This window comes from Delphinus delphis, chromosome 21 (genome assembly GCF_949987515.2).
Source record: "Delphinus delphis chromosome 21, mDelDel1.2, whole genome shotgun sequence".
Lineage (NCBI taxonomy): Eukaryota > Metazoa > Chordata > Mammalia > Artiodactyla > Delphinidae > Delphinus > Delphinus delphis.
In genome coordinates, this window is record NC_082703.1 from 28,976,810 (window position 1) to 29,003,681 (window position 26,872).

A 26,872-nucleotide genomic window follows, 5' to 3' on the forward strand; every position below is an offset into this window, starting at 1 on the left:
CGGGGTTTGGGGAACGCTAGCCCTGGTGAAATGAAACTAAGAAATTGTTCATTACAATTAGGTGTGTTTGTTCACGGGTTTTGACCTTTTTCTTAACCCTTTCAAACCGTCTTCTCAGTTACTGGTTAGAACACACTATCCTCACGTACCCTAAACCTTCTGTGTCCCAGCGCTCCCAGAGTTTAGGGTCAAGGCTCATGGTACGCAGTTAGCTGGTCTCTACAGCCTTACTAGTTCAACATTTGGCCAAAGCCATAATCTTCCTTAAATCAGATTCCTCTCAGTGATGACAAAACTAACCAGAGAGGGGAAAGCTCCTACCTTCCTTCTTTCCAGCTCCCTGGTTTAAGACTTTCTTCTTTCTTCATGATAAAAAACAAAAAACTAACATCATCTGCTCAGAAAATACAGCCCTCTAAGACCATTTCCAGCCGAAGGAAGGATTTTTATCAGCTTCCGCGTGGGTCTCGCCGGCCTGGAATCAACAGAACCCATTTCTTATGTTCCTGAGGTCATTTAAGGTATCTCTTAGCCCGTTTCCCCAAATCTGAGAACATGAGACATGGGTTTTCCTTACAAAAACCCTTTCTAGTCCTCCTTAAAAGTGTTTCACTAACAGTGTTACAAATTACAGCATCCAAACCTCAAACTTCTGAACTTCCAGCTAAAGCAGGAAACGATCCCATCCCCTCACGGCTCTGCTGTCCCCGCCGTTCAGGTGGCTGCTGGACCAGCTCTCCAGTTGTGAGCTACCTTCCAGAACCGTCCTCCCAGCCCCCGACGTGGTGACGCGCCACCCCGTCCGATTCCGCGTACCTAGAACCGAGCCCTCACCCTCCCGCCGGCTCCCCGGTGCCGCCCAGTTCTCCCAGTGGAATCACTGCCCTTAGGCTCGCCCGACTAGAGAATTAATCAGGAGCTCCCCTTTCCTCTGCGATCCTCTGCACGCTGCGATCGATAGTTCTTGTCTCCTGAGATCTACCTTAGAGTCACTGACTTCTCTGCTCTGTGACGCTTCATCCAGACCCTCACCCACTCTGCACCTTCCACACCAGAACCTGCCCTTTTTTTTTTTTAACATCTTTATTGGAGTATAATTGCTTTACAATGTTGCGTTAGTTTCTGGTGTATAACAAAGTATAACACTTTGTATAACAAAATGAATCAGCTATACATATATCCCCATATCCCCTCTCTCTCACGTCTCCCTCCCACCCTCCCTATCCCAACCCTCTAGGTGGTCACAAAGCACCGAGCTGATCTCCCTGTGCTATGCAGCTGCTTCCCACTAGCTATCTATTTTACGTTTGGTAGTGTATATATGTCCATGCCACTCTCTCACTTCGTCCCAGCTTACCCTTCCCCCTCCCCGTGTCCTCAAGTCCATTCTCTACGTCTGCGTCTATATTCCTCTCCTGCCTCTATGTTCGTCAGAACCACTTTTTTTTTTAGATTCCATATATATGTGTTAGCATATGGTATTTGTCTTTCTCTTTCTGACTTACTTCACTCTGTATGACAGTTTCTAGACCTCACTACAAATAACTCAGTTTCATTCCTTCTTATGGCTGAGTAACAGTCCATTGTACATATGTGCCACATCTTCTTTATCCATTCATCTGTCGATGGACACTTAGGTTGCTTCCATGTCCTGGCTGTTGTAAATAGAGCTGCAGTGAACATTGTGGTACATGACTCTGTTTGAATGATGGTTTTCTCAGGGTGTATGCCCAGTAGTGGGATTGCTGGGTCGTATGGTAGCTGTTTTTAGAAGAACCTGCCCTTTCTGACGCATCCTCTGCAGATTCTATTCCGGACTCCTAGACCCCCATCTCCCTCAGCTGAGGATCTGCTCTAGCAGCCCCTGCCCGTCCTCTGCCGGCCCGTCCTCTGCTCCGCTGCCCCACCCCCCTGCCCACCGTGTCTCCCTCTTTCCCACCCCTGGGATGCTCGGTCTCCTCTCGGTGCTTCTCCATTTCCTGCTCCTTCAGGCTGGCTGAAGGCCCTGCCACCCGCTGGGACTCTCTCCGGGCTCCCGCCCACCCTGAGCGCTGCCCTTGTTTGGAATCCTTTTTGTCTGGTCACTGCTGCCCTGATCCCCCCAGGGGGGTAAGTTTGGCTTCCCTAACTGGCGTGGAAAGCGAGTCTGACTTAGAAGCACGCGGCGTTGGTCCAGGTAAGAGGTGACGTTGGCCGGGCTTGGAGCAGAGAGCACAGCACCGAGAACGTCCTCGTCCGCGTGTATTTGAAGGCGTCCCGATCGCGCGATGGGAGGTGGCAGGTGTCAAGGCGACCTCACGCTCCCGGCCGGGGTGCCTGGAAGGGTGGACCGGCCAAAGCTGAGCTGGAGAAGGCGCAGATGGAGGCCCGAGCGAGGAGGAGGGGCCGGGACGGGGTCTGCGGCGTCCAGGGGCCCCGAAGAGAAGGCAGCTGGGCCTGGGGTCTGCAGGGGAGCGGGGACGCCCTCGGCGCGGCGGCTGCTCGAGTCACCGAGGGTGGGGTGAGTGCGGGGGGAGAAGGACCGAGCCCTGAGCCCGGCCCTTGCTGTGGAGCGTCGGGAAGGAGGCAGACACCCTGCGCGGCAGTAGCCGCCGGGGAAGTGGACAGAAACCCAGGGCGTGTGGTGTCCCCGATGGCGCCAGCGAGGTGCGGCGGAGAGCTGCCGGGGGCACCAGCGGCACGAGGGCCTGCGGAGGAGACAGATTCACGGCTGGCAGTGTGGGCCACGCGCCGCGGGGGGGCGCAGAGACACGGGCCGGGGACGTGGAGGACCACAGTGAGCGGGGCCTCGGCCTGGGAGGGGCCGCGGGATCCGCTCAGGACCACGTGCTGCAGGGAAGCCACGGATGTCCGGCATGACGTCCCCATCCCGGGCTGCAGGGCCGAGGTGTGCACGCAGCCGGCCAGGAGAGGGACGGGGCGGGGGTGGGGGTGGGGGGTGGGGAGGGACAGCAGCATCCGGCTGCATTTAGGGGCGGGCGTGGACTCCGCCGGGGTGGCTGTCCTCCAGCTACGCCGCTGCAGGGCAGGGTCAGCTGGCAGCTGGGTTTAACCAGGGCTGTGCTTTGACCGCGTTTGGGGGTGAAGGCTGACGTCATAGGGGATTACAGCCACTGACCACGGACGTTAAGCCTTGGGTCGGGGGGCAGAGGGCACCACGGGGGTGACCGTGAGAAGGCAGTGGCTGCCGGAAGGACAGGGGCATGCGCCTGGGAGGGAGGAGAGTCTGCAGCTCCCGGGGCTGAGGCTCGGGTGAGGGGCCGTGGACAAGGTCACCAGGAAAGAGGGGTCCTAGGAACTGAGAGGACAGGAGAGGTCATGGAGGTAAGAGGGAGCCCGGAAACAAAAGGTCAGAAGTGAGAGGTTCCGAGCTGGGGAGGGGGGGGGGGGTCTGGAAGCTGCAGAGAGAAGGACAGGTTTACATGGAAAATTGTGGGAACTTAAGCATTTTAGGGATCATCATGTTTCCTCATTTGAAGACCTTGTCTTTATCTTTATGGGATTTAGGCAAATATCAGAATTGTTAAAGGTGTGTTCCGTTTGTTTCTTTAGCTTTGTAAAAATTTCCCAGGACCACAGACAGACATCATTTGTTCTTTCTCAGGCACAGGCAGCTCACTTTCCCTGTGATCTAGTCAGTCCCCCTAATGTGGTCAAGTGTAGGCACTGACATTTTAATTTTTTTTAATTTTTATTTTTGTCTGCATTGGGTCTTCGTTGCGGTGCACAGGCTTCTCACTGCGATGGCTTCTCTTGTTGTGGAGCACGGGCTCTAGACATGTGGGCTTCAGTAGTTGTGGCGCATGGGCTTAGTTGCTCCGCAGCATGTGGGAACTTCCCAGACCAGGGCTCGAACCTGTGTCCCCTGCATTGGCAGGCAGGTTCTCAACCACTGCACCACCAGGGAAGCCTGGCAGTGACATTTTTAGGAGGTGAAACTTCTAACTATATTTTGTGTTTCCAAATGGTTGCCTTTGGGTCTACCTTTTTCTACTTTGAAACAGCACTAGGATCTGTTTTCTGAGCTGTATCCTCCAGAGCTAGCGGTTTCACTGGGGCCAACTGCCTGGGGGAGTTACAGTGAGAGCCACTCAAGTCACTGTTTCAGAGATTTGCCTTCTGGGTGGGTGTCAGAGAGGAGCCCCATGTGTTCCCATGGTCTCTTGCCACCTCCCCTTCTCTGCCCCCCCCCACCCCCAGGAGAGGAAGACCAGCTTCTCACACTGCAGGGTTTGCAGAGAGGAGCGGGTCACGCTGACAGCCCCTGCAGTTGGTCCAGTGCCAGCTGCGACCCTGTGGGTACCTCCTTCTGGGCAGGGCCAGCAAACTCACCGCACCGCAGGTCTAAGGCCCAGGTGTCCAGCCGGCTTTATGAATGATGAAAGTGGGTTTGATCTCTGTTAAACACCTGTGTCTGTCTCCCGGCTGGTATTGAACCTGGGGCGGGGGGAAAGAGGGGCATTATTTATTGGAACCTTTAGAACCTCAACAGCCGAGCACCCCTACAAACGCGTGCATGGGTCTGTTAACCCCACATAGTAATAGGAAGCTTGAAACAGGTTCATTGCATCTAGAATCCATGCCCTTCCCACTCCCCGTGCCCTGCCTGACTTCATTTCTTGCTGAAATCACTGCAGTCCCTTCCTTGGCGTCGTCTGTCTCTGATCTGAGCCCCTCTGTACCGTCTGCAGCATGCTCTTCCTAACATCTGGATTTCGTGCCCTGATGTGTCCGCGGTTCCCGTGGCTCCCCGTGAACCGTACGTCATGCAGTAGCATCACGATCCGTCTGGTGCCTCCTTGCTCAGCCTCCTCACCTTGGTACAGACTTACAGGCTTTTAACAGTGAGCTTCTGTCACGGTGGTCCCCCACCAGGCCCTTGGTCCCGTGCGCTTCACCCCCCAGTGATCTGGAGCTGTTCGTGCCAGCGTGTGCGAGCCCAGACACCGCCGCCCCACACGCCCCTCCCTGAGCAAATATCCTCCTGTCCCATCTCCAAATCACATGCCGCCTCCGGGAAGCCTGCCCGGCTCTCGTTTCCCATCCCGTGAGGTGACGTGTCCTGTCCTGCTGTGATTTCTAGGAAGTCCTGGGGAAGCAGACACTGTGTCCTTACGTTGCTGTATCCTGGTAACGTAGCCTGACAGTCAGACAAACGAATAAACAGGTTACGTCATGGACCCAGCCCTGACTGTAGGGTAGCGGGCAGCGGTTCCAGGGTTTTGTACCTTAGGCAGTGCAGGCAAGCTCTGCTGTGACGTCAGATAAGGAACTTCATCTCCTGGGCCTCGGGTTCCTCGTCTGTGAAGGTGAGCTGAGCCGTGGCTGAGGCCATCTCCAGGATCCTTCCCGGCACTCGCGGTCCCTGCTGTCTTCTGTGACAGCCCCCCAGCCAGAAGGTACCCAGCTGAGCTAAAGCGTCCACCGTGGCTCGTGGTCTGGCTCTGCCCCCTCTCTCCTCCCGGGCCCTCTCGTGTGCATCTCTGGGCTCAGCAATGAAGTGCAAGGCCACGTGGGACACGGGTGCAGCTGTCCTCACACCGAGGGGACACTTCACCGGCTCAGCCTCCTACCTGGACCCTGCGACAGGGCCAGGCACTGCGTGTGCTCCGTGGGAGCGGGTGAGCCACGTCTTCTGGGGTGGGCATCTTCAGCTCTCTTAACTACGTGGTCACCTTTTTATTATTGAAAAGTATGAAGGAAAAGATCCCAGAATCACCCTCCCATGTGACGCGTCTCCTCCGGCAGGCATCCTTCTGCCTGGCCCGCCCCACTCCTCCTTGACTCAGCTGTGTTCACAAGGGTTCTCGAGAGACAGATACACACACGGAGACATGCAGGAGGAGATGGATTATAGGAGTGGGCTCGCATGATTCCGGGGACTGAGAACTCGCAGGACCTGCTGTCTGCAGCCCGGAGAACCAGGAAGGTTCAGCCCAGGTCCAAAGGCCCAATGCCAGGAGCTCCGATGGCCCAGCTCAAGCAGAGAAAACAAATTCGCCCTTCCCTTGCCTTTTTGTTCTATTTAGACCCTAAAAGCCTTGGAAGTTTCAGAGACATCCTCACATACACACCCAGAAATCATGTTTCACCAGCCCTCTGGGCATCCCTGAGCCCCCGCCCCCCCCCCCCCCAAGCTGACACGTTAACCATCACATCAGTCACGCATTTTCTCTCCCTCGAAACCTCCGCAGCCACAGCAGCTACAGATGCCCTATCGACTGTCGTCACTGCGAGCCTGGCCTCTCTGCACCACTGGATTATGGCCACTGGTACGTGCTGAGTTCCAGTTCAGTGGACCAGTCTGCACTTGATAGGATTTTAGAGCAGTGCCCTTCAGAAAAGCCTCCACAGACGAAGCACTTAAACTGTCCTTGAAAGAAAAATGGGATGTAGACAAACATAATGCTAAAAAAGTGTACTTCTTAACTGTTTTTCTGTCTTTTAAGTTAACCGTAAAAATTGAGGCTTTTTGGTGTACAGATAAGTTTTAACATACATAGATTTGTATAACCACCCTAAGCACAGGGAATTGAAAAACACCAAGGCACAAATTAGAGAGTTCTGTGGTATATTTGGCCAATCAGAACCACACCCCATGGTGCGGTGTCAGCCCCGTCCTTAGGTTATGGTTGCTAAAATGTGGGAGAGTGCGTCTTAGCTCTGAAGAGGTGTGGCATCATTTCACAGATGGGTATTCCTGTCCCTCTGTTGCCACAAGGAGCAGAGATCATGTGAAGTTCTGGGAAGGGCCAGGGCTTTGGGGCCTGACCCCTCAATTCTGTGGTGTGTGATCTCAGGCAAAACAGAAGAAGCCAGCCTCCCTGAGCTGCGGGTCCCAAACACGGGAAATAGTTTGCCATGAGAATTCCACAGTGAAGGATGTGTACCTCCTTTTCCCCATATGGCTCAAAACTACCTGCGGAAACTAACACTCAAGGTGCGCTCTACCCAGGGGGAAAAGCAGAATCGCTAGTGAACTCTCACGTCCGGAGTAAATGAACCGTCAACACCCTCCCCTGTTTGGGGTTCAGGGTGGGGAGACGTCTGGGTCGGGGACGAATACCCGGGGGTCACTGAAGCTAGAAGCACAGGGTTGGCAGGGGGCGGTTCCCCTCAGCTTTGCTCTGTAAGCAGTGTGGTCCCCCTTGACTGACTTCTGTGTGAAGAGGCTGGAAGGTTCTGAGCTAACCTGTTAAGGCAGTGTAGCTTTTTTAATGACGGCACAAACGCAAAGGCCACATGTTATAAAGCAGAGCCAGTGGCTCCTTGGCCTTAACTGAGACCCTTCAGTAGTTACTGATCCTCTGCAACCAGGGGTTCAAACGAAGATCTCATGACAGAGAGAGATTTCTGCCTCCTTCCGGCTGCCTCCCTGTCACGTATGTACACCTGCATCCACATACACATCTGGGTGATGATCATCTTATGCCGCCACTCACAGAGAAGAGTGGGAGCTGCACCCCAGATTCACCCAGACGACTGGCCTGGCCTGTCATTTTGGAGGCTCCTTCAGTCCAGAGCTGTCAGTAAATGCCACTTGATCCTCCTCTCTTCCATGATCTCCTTTGGTAAACAAGCGTCCTGGGCTCTGTGGGGAAAAAGTTGCGCCTCACTGGAAAGCTATACTTCATAGCCCGCGCACCCCACACCATCCCCAGGTTGTCTGCTTCCAGCTTTCATTGCCTTTGAGCTGTTTCACAACCCTAGGCCGTAAAGACCTACTGTCAGTGCACACGATTCTTGTCTGTGGGCTAGAAGTGAAATCTGTCTGGTGAAGGGGATATCCCCCTACCCCACGGAAAAGCCAATATTTTGGTCCATGTGCAACTTCATTTCAGTATTTCTAATCTATAAATATGTTATGTTTCTCCTTTGAACCAGTATAGCGTCTGTCAGAGTTAAATAAAATGAACACATCTTAAATGTTCCTTTTACAGTGATATGAGTTATGATTTTTTTAACTTGTCTTTTAATCATTTTTAGCCAGAACCTTCTAAGTCCACATGGATAAACCTGGTTTCTGAGGTCACCTCAGAGGGAAACAATAACACACCACCCTCCACCGCCCTGTAATAATGCCCACATGCCCCGCCCAGACTCCTTTTCCTGGCAGTTGGTGGCAGGTGTGTGTGTGTCGAAAAGTTTGAAATGAAATTCGGGTTTAGAGCAAATGGCCATGAATTGTTGTACCAAAAGGCTTGCAGTGAAAGCAGGCCTGTCGGGGGGAAGCTGGATGGAGGTACGTGTCAGAGGGCGTGTAGCGCTCTCTCGGCCACTCTGTTAACCTGGGCTGCTCGCAGCCTCACAATTCTCGTTGTTTACAACGTACCCGTGGGGACAGAATGATGCTTTGCTAGACAGGAAAGTTGACTGCCGCAGTCAGAACCCTTAAGGCAAGGTCAAGGGCAGTAGCAAAGCAATTTTATGATCTGTGCCTTCAGAGCAGAGCCTGGGCTCCAGGGTAAGGCTGCACTGGTACCTCTGAGGCCCATCAGTCACGAGGACCCAGGAAGCAAAAGCACGGGGACTGAGGACAGTAAAGGGAGTATTGGGGGTGTATCCCATACTTAACTCATTTCAGTAAGCGGAAGGTTTTAACTAAAACTCAGCAGTAAGAAGAATCAGGTGTCCTATTATATTTATAAAAAACCTGCCAATCATCGCTGTTTCTGTGGCAATGAACTCCTCTACACACATGTCCTTATGTACATCGGGGAGTGTATTTGGAGGATAAATTCCTAAATTTAATTTTAAGTAAACTAAATCTTGATTAAACTTCCCCAGAAATTATTTTACTTAGGATCGGAAAGTCAGCACGCACCTAGTCTCAATTATTTTGAGTGAAGAATCAGATCCTTGTAATTCTTTACTTCCTCTGATTGCAAGCTGAATAAATAAATAAAGGGAAGCGTTTTCATTTATTGACTTTCGCAGTACGTGCTTTAAACTGAAGTCAGGGACTGCATCTCAATCAGCTTTGCTTCCTGGCACTTTGCAGGTGCCTGGTAGAGAGTAAGTGTTCAATAAATGTGGGCGGGAAAGAAGGAAGCATCCGATTAGCTTCCGAAGGCGCATTCTAAACATGAGAAAGGCTCACTTACGTCCTTTCTGCTGGATTAAAACAGGTTTGAGTTACTGCTCTTCTGTGTACCAAGATACATCCTTGATCAAGAAAAACTATCCCAAGTATATGTGTGTTGTACAGAATTTAGAAAAATATACAGCAAACTCTCACCTCTGGTAAGGGGCAGGGTCATGAGAACTGCAGCGTTCGGTTGCTTGGGCTTCTGCAAACAAAAACCTCAACGAAGAGTAGCTTAAAAATGAAGATTTTTTTTTTTCCCCTGACATTAAAAGGACAAGAGGAGGCCAATTCCCAGTTTGGTCAGGCCAGTGGCTTAGAAGCATTTGTTACCTGGGATCCAGGGCTTCCCCTCTTCCCACTTGCTTGTTCTCAGGGTGTCCAGGGTCCTCGGGTGGCTTCAGGAATTCTGGGTGTCCTTTGTCGACAAGACAAAGTTGCTTATGTTAGTAGGTGAGGAAAAACTGCCCCCAGCAGGCTCACTCTCAGGTCCCACTGGCCGGGATCGGGTCCAGCCCACGCTTGACCCTGTCCTTCGAAAGGGAAAGGGGATCCCTGTGGTTGGCCTGGACCCAGCCTGAGTCTTCCCCTTGGGCTGGGAAGGGACCCCTATCTTGAACACATGGCCCTGCAGAGGTCAGCACCCAAAAAACCACCATGCCTTGCCGTTAAGGAGGAAAAGACAGGAGTGGATTTGAGTAACAGAAAGCCCAGGGACACTCAGCTTACTGTATTCCTTTCGGTATTGTTTCAGTTATCAACCTCTGCAACTACTTCTTAGGACGTGTGACTACATCCAACTTTAGTAAGATTCTTGATCCCCAGCTTCAGGGCAGGGTGGCCCAGTGATTCACTGAGTTTACGGATGGTGGGTTTTTCCTTGCAGCTCGAGTCACGTTGAACCAAAGCAAATCTCTTCTGCCTCAGTGTCTTCATCTGCAAAAATTAAAGGAATGACCCTTTCCACTCCCTGCATCTCAGGGATGTTGAGAGTAAGTGACAGCGTGAACGAAGGTACCCCACGGGGAGAATGGTCATTTGTCCTGTTAGGTACCCAAGTCGAAGGGAAGCTGTGGAATGTATCAAAGCTTATGGCAAAATTCAAGGCTGGGGTGAGAAAAGAGAATGAATCCACGGCCTTGTTTATCAAATCAGTTCCACTGATGTTGCAGTGGGGTCTTGGGGGGTTTTTGTTGTTGCTGATGTCGCTGTTACAGTAGGATCATCTTCTTCAAAAGGAAAGGAGCATGAACACCTAGTAGGGGGACAATTTCTTCTTTCTCAGACTTTGTCGGAGTGGAGGACTGAGGAACACCTTCTTCGCTGCCTGCCCACCCCGGGGTCAGCCCCTCTCCCGTACTAGCCACCCACTGTCCTCTGGGTAACGGGCGCTCCCTCACCCGCCCACCCGGGCCCCTCCTCTGAGAGGCACCCCTTCACCTCTTTTCCCACAGACCTCCCGTCAAAGTCCTTAATTTCTCTGAGCTGCTGATCTCAGATGTTCAGTTCTGTCCTCAGGGAAACATGGGGGTTAAAGCACTCAGATGTGGATGGCAGATAACCGTCAACATATCCCAGAGGGCATTTGCACATAGAGAAGTCTCCATGAACCTGGAGTTAGTGACATGAGCGTGTAGCACAGCGGGGCCTCCCCACTGTGCCTCTGGCCAGCCGGCCGACGTGACCTTATCAGCACAGAAGGGCGGGCAGTTCAAGGCCCCCGTCTCGGAACCGCGTCCCATCATCTCCCCCCTCCATCAGGACGCACCCCTCCCCGACCTGGCCTAGCAGGGCACAGCTAGGACTTCTGCTCTGTGCTTTGCCATTTACACCCTTGACCCCATGAGGCTGGATTTACAGCCATTCGGGGCTGTGGCGTCACTTGCTCTGGGAACCCTGAGCCCGGGACGAAGGATGCTGTCCCGGTGCCGAGGGCACTTGTGTCCCGCAAGGCTCCTGCCTCCACATTCCTCTGGGTTACTCAGAATGCAGAGGCCGTTCTCCTCCCTCAGTTGAACAGTTGATTACTTTTCAATAATTTGGTTTAGAATTTGTAGTAATTCAAAGGCCTAAACATTTTTTTTTTTTCCCTATAAATTTGTTTGCTTGGAGTTTTGCCTGTAGGCTGCTCCAGGAAACGTCACTGCTTATTATCCGTCGTTATCATTAAATGGCATCATCTCCCCTGGATCCTCAGAATTCACTGAGTGTGTGCAACCTCACCTTCAGTTTGTTCTTTTTCTGAAAAAGGACGTGAGCCTTGCAGTCGGCCTGTTGTGAACAATGAATTGGTTGGGAGTAACCCTCCCCCCGCCTTTGCCCACAGTTCTGCCGCCAGGAGCGCCTCTCGTCCACCAGGCGGTACCGGGGAGCCCTGTTTGCCGATCAGCCGACCCTGTTCATTACCCCGGCCAGTGGCCTGCTCAGAGCCAAGCTGGGGGAGCTGGTCGTGCTGTGCGGGGTTTGGGTCACGCACGTCCCTCGCCAGGCCAGCATCTGCATCGGACCCGTCCCAAGAAAGAAGGCGGCGACAGTCACGTACCTGTCGGAAAGGTGGATCTTAGGTAGGAACCCATGCACAAGACGACGCTGTGTCCTGGGGGGGGGCTCGGGGGTAACAGGGAGGTGCCTTGTGATTGCAGTAGCCATTGGGGGTCCCCTTCAGAGCCTGGCCACTGGACCAGGTTTCAGAGGGGAGCCTCAGGCCCATGCCCCCTTGCACGCAGCCTGGGGGCCTCTGCCGGGTATCTCAGTGTCCACGTATCTGCTTTAACAGAGTCCTGTAAAAAGAGAAAAACCCTCCTGTGACTTTCATCTGTTACAAGCCCACCGAGACATTCCTGCTTTTTACTGTCAGCCCAGGTGCAGTTCGCGGGGACAAAGGAAATCCTATTAGAATTGTGCCACTTGATCTCCCGGCTCGTGTGAAAGACCCAGTAGACCCCGAGCTGCCCCAGCCGCGAGGCCACGGCACCAGCCTGGCCGCCCCCAGCTCCTGGGCCCTCCCACTGCGTGACTGCCTCGCTCTGCGTCTGGGGTCTCGGCCAGCGCCGGCTGCCAGGACCCGCCACTGTCCCTCCCTTTCAGGCACTTGTCCTGATGCTCGTTTGTCCGCGTGCTCCAAGTGGTACGTTTTAGCACAAAAGGACTGGGGCTTTTATCTCTAAAAGCAAGTGTTGTGTGAATGTGACGTGGGTGTCTGGCGTCGATTCTGCTACGTTGGGCAAAACACCCCCCTCGAGCCTGCAGGGGAGGAGGTAGTGCCAGATGAGCCCCGATTCCTGGGAGGCTGGAGGCTGACACCAGCAACAAGGGGCTTCGTCTGTTACCCCAGCTCTGGGGGCTGCAGGGGCCCAGGGGAGGCAGACTCGGGCAGCGTATGTGATGTAGTCGAGCATGGTGGGGTGAACTTGGGGCTCCACTGGGTTTGGATGAACGTACTAGTCGGCCTGGCTGCGGTACGGCACCACAGACCACGGGGCTGAGACAGCAGGGAGGTATTCTCAGCTCTGGGGACCAGGCGTCTGAGATCAAAGTGTCCTCGGGGCTGCTTTCTCCGAGGCGTCGCTCCTGCTTGCAGGGAGCCGTCTCTCCCCGTGTCTTCACGTGGCCTTCCCTGCGCGTCCCCATCTCCTCTTATAAGGACACCAGTCACTGGATTAGGGCCCACCCTCATGACCTCAATTTAAGTAGCTCTTTAAAGGCCCTTTACCCAAACACAGTCCCATTCTGAGGTCCCGGGGGTTCGGGCTTCAACCTGTGGCCTTTGGGGGACATAGTTCAAGCCATGACATTGAATGAGCCCTGTTTCAGCACTTTTGGCCAAGATCCTTACGTCTTAAGTGTGCTCGCTCTCTCTCTCTGCCTAGGTTTCTTTTTCAATCTTCCTATTTACTTTCCTTGCCTCTAAATCCCAAACTTCTGGCTTTTCTCACCCCTTCCTAGACATTATCCTTTGACACGTTAGCAGAGACCATGTTTGTCCAGGTTGCATTCGTTTATAATAACCACATTTTATGAATATCTTTTAAGTGACTGTTGGTCAGCCTTTGATATATTTTTAAAGTATGACAATCAAAAGTCATTTTTTACTTTCTGGTGCAGAGTAATTTATTCTTTGCCTGGAAACTAATTTCAAAATACCTATGGTTTTAGCTACAGTCCAGAAGCCAAGAGAGGCTGTTTACTCTTTTCTAAATGCCAAGAATATAGCCCTCAAAACATCCAGTGTTCTGAAACAGAAGTTCTGGTTTTGGTTTTTAGAAAAGTGCATGTATCAAAATGACACCGACTAGAGACCAGAATTGTGCTTTAAAAAAGGAGCCTCGGGCTTCCCTGGCGGCGCAGTGGTTGAGAGTCCGCCTGCCGATGCAGGGGACACGGGTTCGTGCCCCAGTCTGGGAAGATCCCACATGCCGCGGAGCGGCTGAGCCTGCGCGTCCGGAGCCTGTGCTCCGCAACGGGAGAGGCCACAACAGTGAGAGGCCCGCGTACCGCCAAAAAAAAAAAAAAAAAAAAGAGCCTCATTCAGCTAACAGAACTGTGCACAGGATTGATATCAACAGCCCACATCAACAACTAGTCTTTCCAAAGTCTGCAATCATGCGCCGTGCAGAGGGCCGAAGCCTCGGTCTGCACTCCTCTTATTTCCAGGTTGGGGACCTCAGCCGGCCCCTTCCTGGCCCCGGTGCACTTCTGTGCATGGATTGTGCACAGGTCAGCCTGGTTCCTCCTGGGGTTTGGCCACTTGACCCCCCGATGGTGGGTTTTCAGGAGGTGAATGTCTACCTGCTTGAAGCCCAGGGTGTAATTTCCACAGGGCCCTTTGGAGTTCTTTGAGTCTCAGAGCTGGAACTGCGGACCTAGGTTTTTGTTTCTTTCCCCTCCCATAATTCATGTCCTGTTTCTGATTTCTCATTGATCGCACCATCTACGTGTGCCCTTGGCACCTCCCAGGTACTGTGTGTCCTGGAATCCTCGGCTCTCGGCACGGTGAAGTCCTCACCTGTAACATCAGTCCCGAGGCCCCGTCTGCACTGGGTCCTCCCCAGCCTTGTCGTGTGAGTGTTAAATACTTGAAAAATACATGTTCTGTTAGTTTATATGCATCTCTTTCTGAACGGAAGTACGATACAATAGCTCCAGCTTTGTGCAGATGAAGGAGATTTCATTTTTCTGTCTCTACACATATGCACAAACCTACAAAACACACAATCTAGGGCATCACCTTTTCTGCCACTAGCTTGTTCTCTGACCAGACGCAAGTCACCTGGGTCTCTCTGGACCTAATTTTACTTACCTCGTGTACGAGACAGAGTAGTAAACACGATGATCGGAGGAGACAACACGGGGGTGCAAAATCTCTCCCATCTGCAGGGGGCAGTGTCCAGGACCGCCGGGCAACGGGACCCACTGACACGTAAAAAATCGTTCCTGACCTTTTGCCAAAGCAGCATTGTCTCTCTTGGAGACTTTTATCCTTCCCATTAGCTTTCAGTACAGACACTTCCAGAGAATATTTTATTGTCAAAATGTGAAATTAAAATTAGCAATAAAACCACTTTTAAATTAAAATTAAAACCATGTTAAAGCACCAGTTTAAAAGTCATTTTGTGATAACTTATGAAAAGCAGTACTCAGAATTCATCAACTAGAGTTGTTCCAACTAGAATATCAAGTGCTGTGTGAGGTCGAATCCCCGAGAGCTCATTATTTTATTCAAACTGTTTTTAAAATCTTGAACGTAGCTTGGTGTGCCCACTTTCAGATTTGTAATTTACCTTCCAAAATAAAGGTTCTAGGTTTTTTTTGTTTTTTGTTTTTTTTGCGGTACGCAGGCCTCTCACTGTTGTGGCTTCTCCCGTTGCGGAGAATAGGCTCTGGACACCAGGCTCAGCGGCCATGGCTCACGGGCCCAGCCGCTCCGCGGCATGTGGGATCCTCCCGGACCGGGGCACGAACCCGTGTCCCCTGCATCGGCAGGCAGACTCTCAACCACTGCGCCACCAGGGAAGCCCAGGTTCTAGGATTTTTTAGTACCTTTACACTTATTCCTATATTTTATGGGGTCTTTGTTTTTGCAGACCTAATAGAGTCACAGGGGACAGGCAAGGAGGAGACTTTTTTGGCCATTAGAAACTCCCCCTTGGCGGGGGCAGATGTGGACACTTTCCCCAGGACCTTTGACATCCTAGCACTGTAATCTGTCCGATAAAACTTCTATCCCTTCACTGTATCTTAAAAACAATGACCCAATGTTTTTGAATATTTTTTTAAAAACTGTTAAATGATCATCCTACCGCCTGGTGTTGCTGGCCTAGAACGGTGTGAACTTAAGAAGTCTCCCACTAGGGCTCCACACGTGAAACTTAAGCCACGTCTTACTCACTGGCTCCGAGCAGAAGCTCACACACACCGAGCTGCCTCCTGACGAAGCCACTGGACCAGTCCCGATTGTGTTCCCAAGTCATTCCCCAGAGTCTGTTTTCCCTGAAACAGCAGCATACTTAGGCCAAGATTCTTGATGAATCATTCACCCAGGAGGAGGAATGGGGATTTTTAAGAAAGACCACACTTGTGGCACTTGAATATGTATGAAAATACACGGGAAAACAAAAGTCAGATTTCCGGCAGCAGGAAGAAAAATGTCACCTTTACCTGATGTTGGTAAAGACGTATTATGTTTTGAAGCACTTTCCAGTACTCTGGTTTCCTCCACACGCCCACAGAGTATAGTTCCCATCTTACACATTAAGAGACGAAGACCCTGGGGTCTGAGGTACCCGCTGGCGTGGCGGGGCCCATGGGCATCCATCGCAGGTCAGCGGCCTGAGCTGTAACCATTTTTCACTCTTTTTATCCCCACTGGTCTTATCACTGCAGGTTGGTTTGGCCTTTCTCATAGGCACGTTTCCAGTCTCGGGCGCCCTTTTATTGTCTGGGCTACATTCAAGTGATAAAGCATACATTTTATACTGTTGTGGGAACATAATGTAATAGTCTCAACAGCCTTGCCAAAAAAAAAAAGAAGTCTTGCCTCGGCATGACTTTCTTATAACTTATAAAAAAGCATTTGATTTGAATGTCTCCCCATGTCAGTGTTCTCAGGGAAAAATCACTGATAGCGCGTGGGCCTCGTGCACACTGGCAGGATGGCCGTCTCCACTGAGGGCTGACACGAGACTGGCTCAGACCCACGCGCTCTGAACAGGGCGTTTGTTACAGCCCCAGGCCCTAGGGTTTCCTGATCACGGAGACACCGTCAGGGATCCTAGGAGCATCTCGTCTGTGTTCCAGGTTTGCGCTGTTGTTGCATGTTAGGTTTACGGTGTTCATCGCTAACTGCCTAAGTGATGGAGCTCGTGCTGTGGACTGAGCTGGTCCCCACAGAGGCCTGTGCTGAAGTCCTAAATCCCAGACCTTAGGCTGCGACTGTGTGTGGAGACAGGGCCCCTAAAGAGGTGACTAAAGCGGAATGAGGTCCTAAGTGTGGCCCTGATCTATGTGGACCGATGACCTTATAAGGGAAGAGACACTAGGGATGTGCGCACAGAGGAAAGACCTCGTGAGGACAGAGAAGCAGCGAGGCCTCGGGAGAAACCCACCCGGCTGACGACCGTGAGAAAATAATGTCTGTTGTTCAAGCCACACGATGGGCAGTGTTTGGAGATGGCAGCCCTATCAGAGTGAAGCTGCTCGAAATGAATTCTGAGATGATCGACAGGAAACGACTCCTTTTGGTGATGAGGAAAGTGAGCAATCTGAATTCCTGGGCCAGAGCCGCGTGGTGAATTGCAGACCCAGAGTTCCTGGTTGCCCACCTCCCAGCCGAGAGTCTGCGTTTGTAAAGAGTCAGATCTCGTGCAGCTCGGTCACCGCACCTTCTCCTCACTCGTGCACCCACCACCGCGGTGGTTCTCAAACTGCGCGGGACGGACCCCGACACCCCACACGCTGGGCTGAGCTCAGCGTGTCCACGTCAAAGCACAGGCACAAGAAGCTTTCCCCGATTTGCAGGAAGAGGGAAAGTCATCGGATTAAATGATCTCATTTTCCTTTTTGACTCAATTTTTCTTAAACTGTGGCGCTTGAAGGTGAATATGTAGTAAGAAGTTAATACAGAGGGATGTAGGAGAAAGAAAGAATAAAGAGAACATCAAACATTAACAAAACTGAAGCAAAGAGAAAAATCTGTTCTTTGGGTGGGGGGGAGAGGAAAACAAAATCAAAATTCTAGAAACAGTGAAAAAGAAGAGAGTCCAATGAACAAAACTAAGAACGAAATTGGGGCTACAACCACAGATACAGTAAAGATAGCTAAAAATCGTGAGCTCATGATGAATAACTTTATGCCAGTAAATTTAAAAATAGGCAAGATGGATAATTTCTAGAAAAATGTTACCAAAATCGATTCAAGAAATAGAAAATCTAAACAGTTTCAACCATTAAAAAAAAAAAAAGAATTGTAATCTGAAGGATGCCTCACCACCCAACACAAAAGTCGCCTGCAGAGTGATGGCAGCAAGATGGCACACTGGGAAGCTCCAGGCCCTTGTCTCCCCACAGAAACGTGGAAGAAACAAGCAGAAGCCGTCAGAACCAACTTTTCAGGAGCTCTGGGAAAAAAATCAAAGCTTTACGGCCACCAGGCAAACGCCCAACCAAGCAAAGCCATGTTTACAGCAGTAGGAAAGTCCTGTGCCATTTACTCACCCCGACAGTCTTGGTTTCCCAGTTCCCCTCCCTGAACAGAGACCTTATTTGCTCTCATCTGCCTGGGAGACCTGAAGGACTGACTCACCCGTCTCTGTCTCAAGTGACTTGGACACATGCAAGAAAAAAGGTGACCACCGCTCTTAAAAGCTACTTGGAAATAATAGTGGTTAATATCCGAAAGCTATAAAGAACTCTTACAACTCAACAACAAAAAAACCTGAGTACAAAACGGGCAAAGGAGTTGATTAGACCTTTCTCCAGTGACGACATTAGCACATGAAAAGATGGTCGGCATCACTAATCATTAGAGAAATGCATATCAAAACCACAGCTATTATCAAAACAAACCGTGGAGAGAGTGGAATCTCGTGTACTGTTGGCAGGAATGTAAAACGGCAGTTCCTCAAAAAATTTAAAAAAAAACAAACTACCCTATGACCTAGTAATTCCAATTCTGGATACATATCCAAAAGATTTGAAAGCAGGGACTCAAATATTTACACGCCTGTGTTTACAGCAGTATCGTTCACAACAGCTAAGAGGCAGAAGCAACCAAGTGTCCATTAACAGATGAATGGATAACAAAATGGGATACATACAAACAGTAGAATACTATCCAGCCCTACAAAGGAAAGCTGTTCTTAAACCTGCAACATTAAGGAACCTTGAAAACATTATGTTAAAGTGAAGCCAGTCACAAAAGGACAGGTACTGTATGATTCCACTTCTATGAGTTACCTAGAACAGGCAGATTCATAGAGAAATTATAACAGAGGGTAATCGCGTCTAAGGTGGGGGGAGGGGAATGGGGAGTTATTGCTTAATGGGCACAGAGATCGTGTTTGGGATTATGAGAAAGTTCTGGAAATGAGGAGCGGTCATGGTTGCACAGCATTGCGAATGTACTTAATGCCACTGAATTGTACACTTAAAATGGCTTAAATGGTAAATTTTAAGTTATGACTGTTTTACCACAAGAAAATCGTTTTTAAGACACCTCCGCCTAGATAGTTTTAACAGTAAATTTTACCAAACATTACACATTACTGCATAGAAAAGTTATTCACCTCATTTTACGAGGCTAGCCCAAACTCGTTTGTGAATATGGATATAAAAATCCCAAATAGGGCTTCCCTGATGGCGCAGTGGTTGAGAGTCCGCCTGTCAATGCAGGGGACGCAGGTTCGTGCCCCGGTCCGGGAGGATCCCACATGCCGCGGAGCGGCTGGGCCCGTGAGCCACGGCCGCTGGGCCTGCGCGTCCGGAGCCTGTGCTCCATGACGGGAGGGGCCACAACGTTGAGAGAACCGCCTACCGCAGGGGAAAAAAAAAAAAATCCCAAATAAAATATTTACAGATTAAATTTAGCAGTGTGTTAAGAAACATATAGTCAGGTAGGGTTTAACCAAAGAATGTAGAAATAAATATCATTCAATCTTTTTTCCTAATCCATTGATTTTTCTCAGTAGATGTTTAAAAGCATTAGAGAAAATGCAGTACCCACTCATGATAAAAACAAAAAACACTTCATCAGCTAGGAATAAGAGCACTTTCTTCACACAGTGAAGGGTATCTATAAAAAACCTACAACATATATTTAACAGTGAAAATCTTAGTTTAAGGTTTAAGTCAGGTACAAAATACATATGGCTATCAACCCTTGTGTCTCAGCAACGTTCTAGAGTTCCTAGTCAAGGGGATAAAATAAGAAACACAAACGAAGGATCAGAATTAGAAAGGAAGGGAAAAAATCATTTTATTTGCCTACGATATAGTTGTGTATCTAGAAAAATCTAAGAGAATCGTTGTAACCAATTCAGCAAGGTTGGTCTTTATTTATGATCCACTTACTAAAATCATTAGTATTCCGATGCCCAGTAGTAAATGTAATAGAAATATAGTGAACTCAAAGCTAGCCCTGTCGTATCATTTCACTTATGTTTCTTGGGTGGAAAGGAAAAGTTGGCATGCTAGGAATAAACTAGATTGTCTTGTCTAAGACACAGTGCAAATTCGCGCTATACCCTTGGAAAAGTATCAGATATGTGAAAGTCTCCAGCCCAGTATCAGAGCAGAAAAAAAATGCTGAGAACTGCTGTTTCCTTCAGATATCCCGCATGGCATCAGGTCATTCATTCATTTACGCAGTATTTCTTGAGCATCTCTCAAAAGGGTACAGCCCTTTTCCCGTGGGACTTACATTCTAAAGATGGGCATTTCTTTTTAATCCCGATGGTGATAAATGCTATGAAGAAAACAGGGTATGAGTATGGAGAGAGACATTGAGGTGGGCTCCTTACCGAGGAGCTGTGTTTGAGCTGAGCTCTGAATGTGGTCCAGAGGGATGAGCTCATGTGGAGCTAAGGGAACAGTTAGGGTCAAGGATGAGAGGTGGGCAGAGGCAGTGGGTCTAGAGCACAGAGCGATGGGGGGGAAAGCAGCAGAGCCTGGACCACACAAGGCCCGGTGGACAGTAGTTAGAGGTGTGGTTTTTGTTCTAAGAATAAATAGAAGTCAAAGGATTTTAAGAAGGGGAAATGGACTCTAAGACATATTTTTAAATAGAAGCAGAGAGAGTGATCTTAGGCTCTTGCAGTGACTCAGGTGATAAATGATGGTGGTTAGGACCAGGGTACTGTCGATGGAGGTGGTGTGAAGCTGTTTAATATGTTAAATAAAAACTCTGGAGCCAATTGCACTTGCTGGCAGATTGGACACTGTGCTGTGTTAGGAAAGAGAATAGAAGATGAGTCCTAGACTTGGGTTCTGAGCCCCCGGGAGAACGGTAAGGATCCGTGAAGAAGCAGAGAAGGGACTGGTTTATTCAGAAGAGGAATCAACGTGCAGAGGGAGACAGACTTGCTCGGTGTGGGTCCAGAGAGAAGTACGGGCCGGGCTCAGCATCAGAAAGGACTTCAGGAATATTTGGTGTCTGCTGGGGGACCTTCGCTCTGCAGAGTAGTAGAGGTGACCCCTTATGCGTGGATATCTGGCTACACAGATACTGAGGATTCCCAGCCCTAAAATTCATAGCTCATTTTGGTAAGTCAAGATAAAGCTCCCAGCAGCACCCTGAGGGTCCCCAAACTCTGCACAAGGACCGTTAGCCACGTCCGGCTGTTGGCAATTGGAGTCTTAGTTCAATAAAGTGACTTGCCTGTCCCACTATTAAAAAAAAGGAAAAAAAAAACATTGGTGGCATGTTGATTCCACATCCCAAGCACACAGAATCATGGCCAGTGAACTTTAACGTGTGCAGATACGTGTGCCAAGACCCGCTGAATAACTCTGTTCAAAAAACAAACAAACAAAACCTGGGTTTTTTTCTTTCCAATTTAAATTTCATGGGAGCTGCTTGTGTACTATTTGTCTCCCTTTCCGCTGGCTGGGACGGGCATTGCTCTAACATCTGTCTTGTGGTCATGTTTTATGGGGTGTTTGAGGATCGTGCACCTGACGAGACACTGGAATCTGGGGACGTGGCTGTCTTCAGATGCCAAATGAACTTGGATAGAAACCACTCTCCGTGCGTGTGTTTACAGCAGGGAACTTGGAGCCGAGAGGGGCTCCCTGGACACAGCTGTCCTGGCTCTCAGCTATTACTCAGTCCTCAAGTGTTCTCCTGGTCCCACTCTGCACAGCACCGTGCGCAGGGGGTTAATTCCTCAGGCAGCACCATCGAAGAGGTGGGAGGGGCCAGCCACAGGCTTTGTTGTCGCTTCTGTTTTATCTGAATTTAAAACTGCACCCTTCTCCAGCCAGTCTTTTTTCCCCACCACGATGGATGGATGGATGGATGGTGTACAGTGACGCTTGATTTCATGGTCAAAGAATTCAAACAATAGAGAAATACATAAAGACCCAAAATCTTACTACCCTTCCCTAAAGTAACGACACTTAAGATTGAACTGTGTGTTTCAGATTTAACACGTATTTACATAGAAATAAATGTATATAAACCTATGCATTGAGGGTTTGTTTTCTATAAAAGGAGGATCACATATCGTTCATGAGTTTTTATCCCAACTCTGTGTTTAGAAGATCCTTCCATTTTAACACAAACAGTAACCTGGTTCTTTTTAACCATTGGAGGTGCTGTGACTAATTTACACACTCCTTACAATTAGACATTTGGGGTTATTTCCACTGCTTCTGCTTCTATAAATTCTGTGTGTGTGTGTGTGTGTGTGTTCTAATTGGAATGATTTGAATTCAATTTTAAGAGACTGTCTTGAGCTATAATTAGTGTGGCCCAGTCCCAGGCGGGAGTATTTCTGTAAAAGGGATTCGTAGAAGAGGAATTACTGAGCCCTAGGGTTGTGTGTACCTTAAACCTTGATCCACACAGCTGTACCAGCTTACAGTCTTACTAACAGTACCTGGATATTCCCGTTCCCCAGACCCTCACCAGTACCAGACTTTACCCATATTTTCAATATTTGGTGATCTCATTACTTAATGTATATGCCGTAATTACTCAGTTACTCATGAGCATGAGTACCTAGAGGGGGGATTCATAGGTCATGAACGGCCAGTTCTCATCTCTTGCCTGTTTTTACATTGGGCTGTTTCTCTTTTCCACATTGTTTTACAGCATATTTGTATAGTATGAACTGTAACCTTTTGTGATAAATATAAGATCCTCTCTGTCTCTTATGTTTGTTTATGGTGTTTTCTATGGGTTTTAATTTTTTTTTTTTTTTTTTTTTTTGTGGTACGCGGGCCTCTCACTGCTGTGGCCTCTCCCATTGTGGAGCACAGGCTCCGGATGCGCAGGCTCAGCGGCCATGGCTCACGGGCCCAGCCGCTCTGCGGCATGTGGGATTCTTCCCGGACCGGGGCACGAACCCGTGTCCCCTGCATCAGCAGGCAGACTCCCAACCACTGCGCCACCAGGGAAGCCCTAATTTTTAATTATTATTCTGGATGGAATCAAATACCTCCGTTTCTCCACAGCACCTACACTGAGGTTTCACGTAGGAAGGTTTCCCTACCCTGAATTTTAAACTCATCTCCTGTCTCTATTAATACTTTCACAGTTTTTTAACGTTTAGAGCATTAATCCATCTGTAATGCAGTCATTGTGGGATATAAGGGATCATCCCATCTCTTTAATAACTTAGCTATTCTCCAATGATTTTTAATGCTCCCTTGAAGCAGCTCTTAAACTCCCACATATGCACGGGTGGGTTTCTGGAGTTTGTTCTCTTCCACTGATCTATTTATCTATTCTGTGCTAATTACCTGTTTTACTACCGTAATTTTATAGTATGTTTCACTATCTAGTATGTCAAATTCTCTCGCATTCTTCTTTTTCAAAGTTGTCTTCCCGTGCATTTTTCCCCCATATAAACTTCAGAAGAAGCATGTCAAGTTTTTTTTTAAACAAACATTTGGAATTTGGGGATTATATTGGATTTTTAGATTAATTAAGAAAAAGCATCATCCTTTTGGCAGTCTTCTCTGGCTTTCGAAAATGACATCCTGTCAGAAATCTAAATGTAAACATTGAATCAACAGGTTTTTTAAAACCTGGAAGAAAATATGGCTGAATTATTTTATAACCAGGTATAGGGAAGGCTTTCTACCTGTGATTCAAAATCCAAATGCAATAAAAGATTGATGTAATTTGAATATATATATAAACGTTTGCATAAGAAAAGTCGAAAGGCAAGCAACAAACAGAAAATATATGCAACACAAATCGTGAATAAAGGACTAATAACATTAAAATGTAAATCATAATAATACTTCAGTGTTGTAGAGAGAGTTAAGTGGTATGCTGGGTATCAATAATAACTGTTAAGGTTCTATTGTATGTATTATTAATTATAATTATATAATGTATATAATATATATAGCAAACATTAATGATCCTCTGAGATGCAGCTACCAGGTCAGACCGCCTTGTGGAAGTGCATTTGTAGTGGGAGGGCTGTGATTAAATTCTGGGGCACTGGCTTGAGCTATAACTAAGATAAGCTATTTTTTTTATTTTATTCATAAAAGAAACCCATTTTTTCTGCTTTGTATCTCACAACCACCAAAGCTTTCCATGTCCTATTGCTCATCACCCTGACTTCTTAAGGTCCTTCAAATATACAGTCATCGTTCACCCTCTGGATAATAATACTAATCAATAAGTTAACTTTAATTTGTCAGTCGGTCAGCACTGACAGTCCATTGCACACCTCTCTCATTCTAACAGCAGCAGAAGGGCCGGAAGCGGTCAGCCGTCCGGCATTAAGGGTAAAGGGCCTGCCTGGAGGCGCTGCAGGCACAGCTGTGTTGGCCTCGTCCCCTGCACCTGTGGCTCATCCTGGGCCAGGGCCCTTCGTGGGATTTTCATGATTTATACTCTGCCTTGTACCAAAGAGTACTTGCTGTAGCTGAGATTAGAATTTGGATCTCCCACATCGTGGACTGGGCAGACTTTCCTGTCTACTAGAACGTTCTGCCATGAAGGGCATGCCCTGTGTGTGCCACATCTAATAGGATACGTGACGACTGAGCATTTGAGATGTGGCTGGTGCGACTGAGGAACTGAATCACTGATGTGATTTTGCTTCATTTTAAATAGCCACATGTGCCACATGGACCTGTGGACATACGGACCGTGCTGCCCAGGACCACTGACGATTTTATATATGATTTGCGTATCTGTGATGAGTTTGTCGTCTTACCACATGCTGGCCATTGTCAGTGCTAACCTGCTTCTCTTCCTCTAGATTCAGTCACTCAGCACAAGGTCTTTGCCTCAGAGAACCGCCCGCTGCTGCCGTGAAGGAGACACCGCTCAACCCGTGGCTGCTGCTAACAGCCCGCCCCGGCGTCCCCGGACGCTCAAGCGAGGGGAGGGGCGGACGCAGGAAGGATGCCTTTCTCCACCGTCACGTCTGCCGCCTGTGTGTGTTGTGGTTTTCACGTGAAGAAAGCTCCTCTGTGTGGCTTTCTGATGCCTGGGTGTGTGTCTCAGGGGAGCACTGACCCACCCTGTTGGGCCTTTTCTATTAAAGCCAGTCTGTGTGTCCTAGTTATGATCATAACTGAGAGGTCCCAGAACCTCTATCACTGAAGAGCCATACTGTTAAATAAAGGATGGAAATTACATTGTTCTATTACCGAGAACAAAGAGCCCCCTGAGTTTCTACGTTTCTTTATTAACGTATCATCTACCCGGTGTGAAGGATGTTGGTCCGTTATCACCTTATGTACCCGAGATTCTTCTCAAAATAATGATAAGGACAGGTTTGAGGAGCCGCAGTTAATGATAATTAGCGCCATCAAAGTAGCCCCGCCTCTGCAAGCTTGGTTTCTGGTGAGGAGAGCCTCACCCACAGGAGACCAGGGCCTCTGCAGGCCACCAGGATGCTCGCCATCCCCTGCAGGAAACGGGCATTCGGGCCAAATCGTACACACGCTGGCCGGTCACCTTGTGTAGGAGAGAAATGCTAAATCCCAGCAGGGCCGAAGGTGCCAGTTAGACTCCCTCGTGGTACTGTCCCCTCCGTGTTGTTTATCTGTCACTCATCTCAGCTGCTCTTTCTACCTCAAATAAATGTCAAGTCCCTCAGCAAATACGAGGGATCAACTTCTAGAATAACGCTCCTAGAAGGGCAGTAACGATGCACGTGGAAATAATGAAGGGTTTTCTCTTGGTGTTAATATAACGTATACCCCAAGTCCCCTCATAATACTCCTGCCTCAACAACGTTGAGCCTCAGTGCAGCTCGGCAGGCCGGAGGCCTTCCTCCACCTTGTAAATCCCGTGTCACTACACCCACTGCCTCCTGGGCTTGGCGACTCTGAGGCTCAGGTATCAATACTACGGCAGAGCTCCCATCGCACCAAACGTTCCCGAGGCAGCTGACAAAACCGTGCTGACTCCCGGTGGAGACAAGCCACAAAGAACTCCATCCCACGGCCACATCAGCCACGGAGTGCCACCCAGGTCACACGTCCACCCAGGCCTGCATCCTCACAGCTAAGATTCCTGATGCCAGCCTGCCAGGAGCCACTGAAGATTCTCTCTCTAAAAGCTCATCTCTTATGAGCACACTGATTTGTGCCTGGCTTTAAGCATTTTCTATGTGGTACCTCATTTAATCCTGCCAACAAGCCTAAAAGTTCGTTACTAGAGATTTGCAACCCCTTACCCAAAACACATACGGCTAAAAGTGTCTCAGAATTCTGAACTTTTTTTTTTTTTTTAATTTTGAAAGGTATGTGGCTCTCACCACTTCTGTTCAACATTATATCAGAGATTCTACTGAGAGAAGAAGGCCAGGAAAGGAATTAAGGGCATACGGACTGGAAATGAAGAAGTAAAACTATTCTCAGATCACATGATACTATATGTAGAAAATTATAAGGAATTAAAGAAAAAAGTAGATTAAGCATGTTTAGCAGGATTACAGAATACAAAATCTATATACAAAGCTAACTGAATTGTGTTTCTATATACTATCAATAAACAATTCAAAAATAGAATTAAGAATACAATTCCAGTTACAGTATCATGTAAAAATAAACTAAATAGGAATAAATTTAACAAAAGAATTATAAGATCTGTATACTTAACAAAACATTTCTGAGAGAAATTAAAGTTCTAAATAAATGGAGAAATATACCAAGTTTATGGATTAGAAGACTCAATAAGATGGCTATTTTCCTCAAATTGATCTACAAATTCAATGTAATCATCAAAATACCAGGTAGATGTTTTTATAGACCTTGAAAAGCTGATGCTAAAATGTATATGAAAATGCAAAGAACCCCTAGTAGAAAAAAGTAATTTCTTTAGAAAAAGAAAGTTGGGGGATTTATACTACCTGATTTCAAAACTTATTGGCATAGAGGTAGACTACAGATCAAGGGAAGAGAATAGAGACTCTAGGTATAAATCATATTTATGGTCAAGTTGATTTCAAAACAGGTGCCAAGTCAATTCAACGCAGTAGGATAAAACAAAACAAAAAACAGAAAGAAGCACACTTACATCCTTATCACACTTACGTCCTTACCTCACACACAGAAAGAAAATGCACATGGATCCCTACCTCACACCATACA

At 48.6% G+C, this 26,872-nt stretch overlaps 1 protein-coding gene and 1 long non-coding RNA gene across 2 annotated transcripts in view; one reads left to right on the forward strand and one right to left on the reverse strand.

Moving 5' to 3' along the window:
- MCPH1 (microcephalin 1) overlaps positions 1–24,822 on the forward strand; it is a 229,417-nt gene extending 204,595 nt beyond the window's left edge. Inside the window, 1 exon segment of the mRNA XM_060001202.2 lies at positions 24,529–24,822. Coding sequence (XP_059857185.2) covers positions 24,529–24,729 — 201 coding nt within the window. The 3' untranslated portion in view covers positions 24,730–24,822.
- LOC132417546 (uncharacterized) overlaps positions 9,191–26,872 on the reverse strand; it is a 98,034-nt gene continuing 80,352 nt past the window's right edge. The window contains exons 2-4 of the long non-coding RNA XR_009517870.1: positions 11,628–11,865; positions 9,815–10,021; positions 9,191–9,503 (exon numbers count right to left, since the gene is read on the reverse strand). This is a non-coding gene — a long non-coding RNA (uncharacterized lncRNA). The remainder of the gene's footprint in view (positions 9,504–9,814; positions 10,022–11,627; positions 11,866–26,872) is intronic.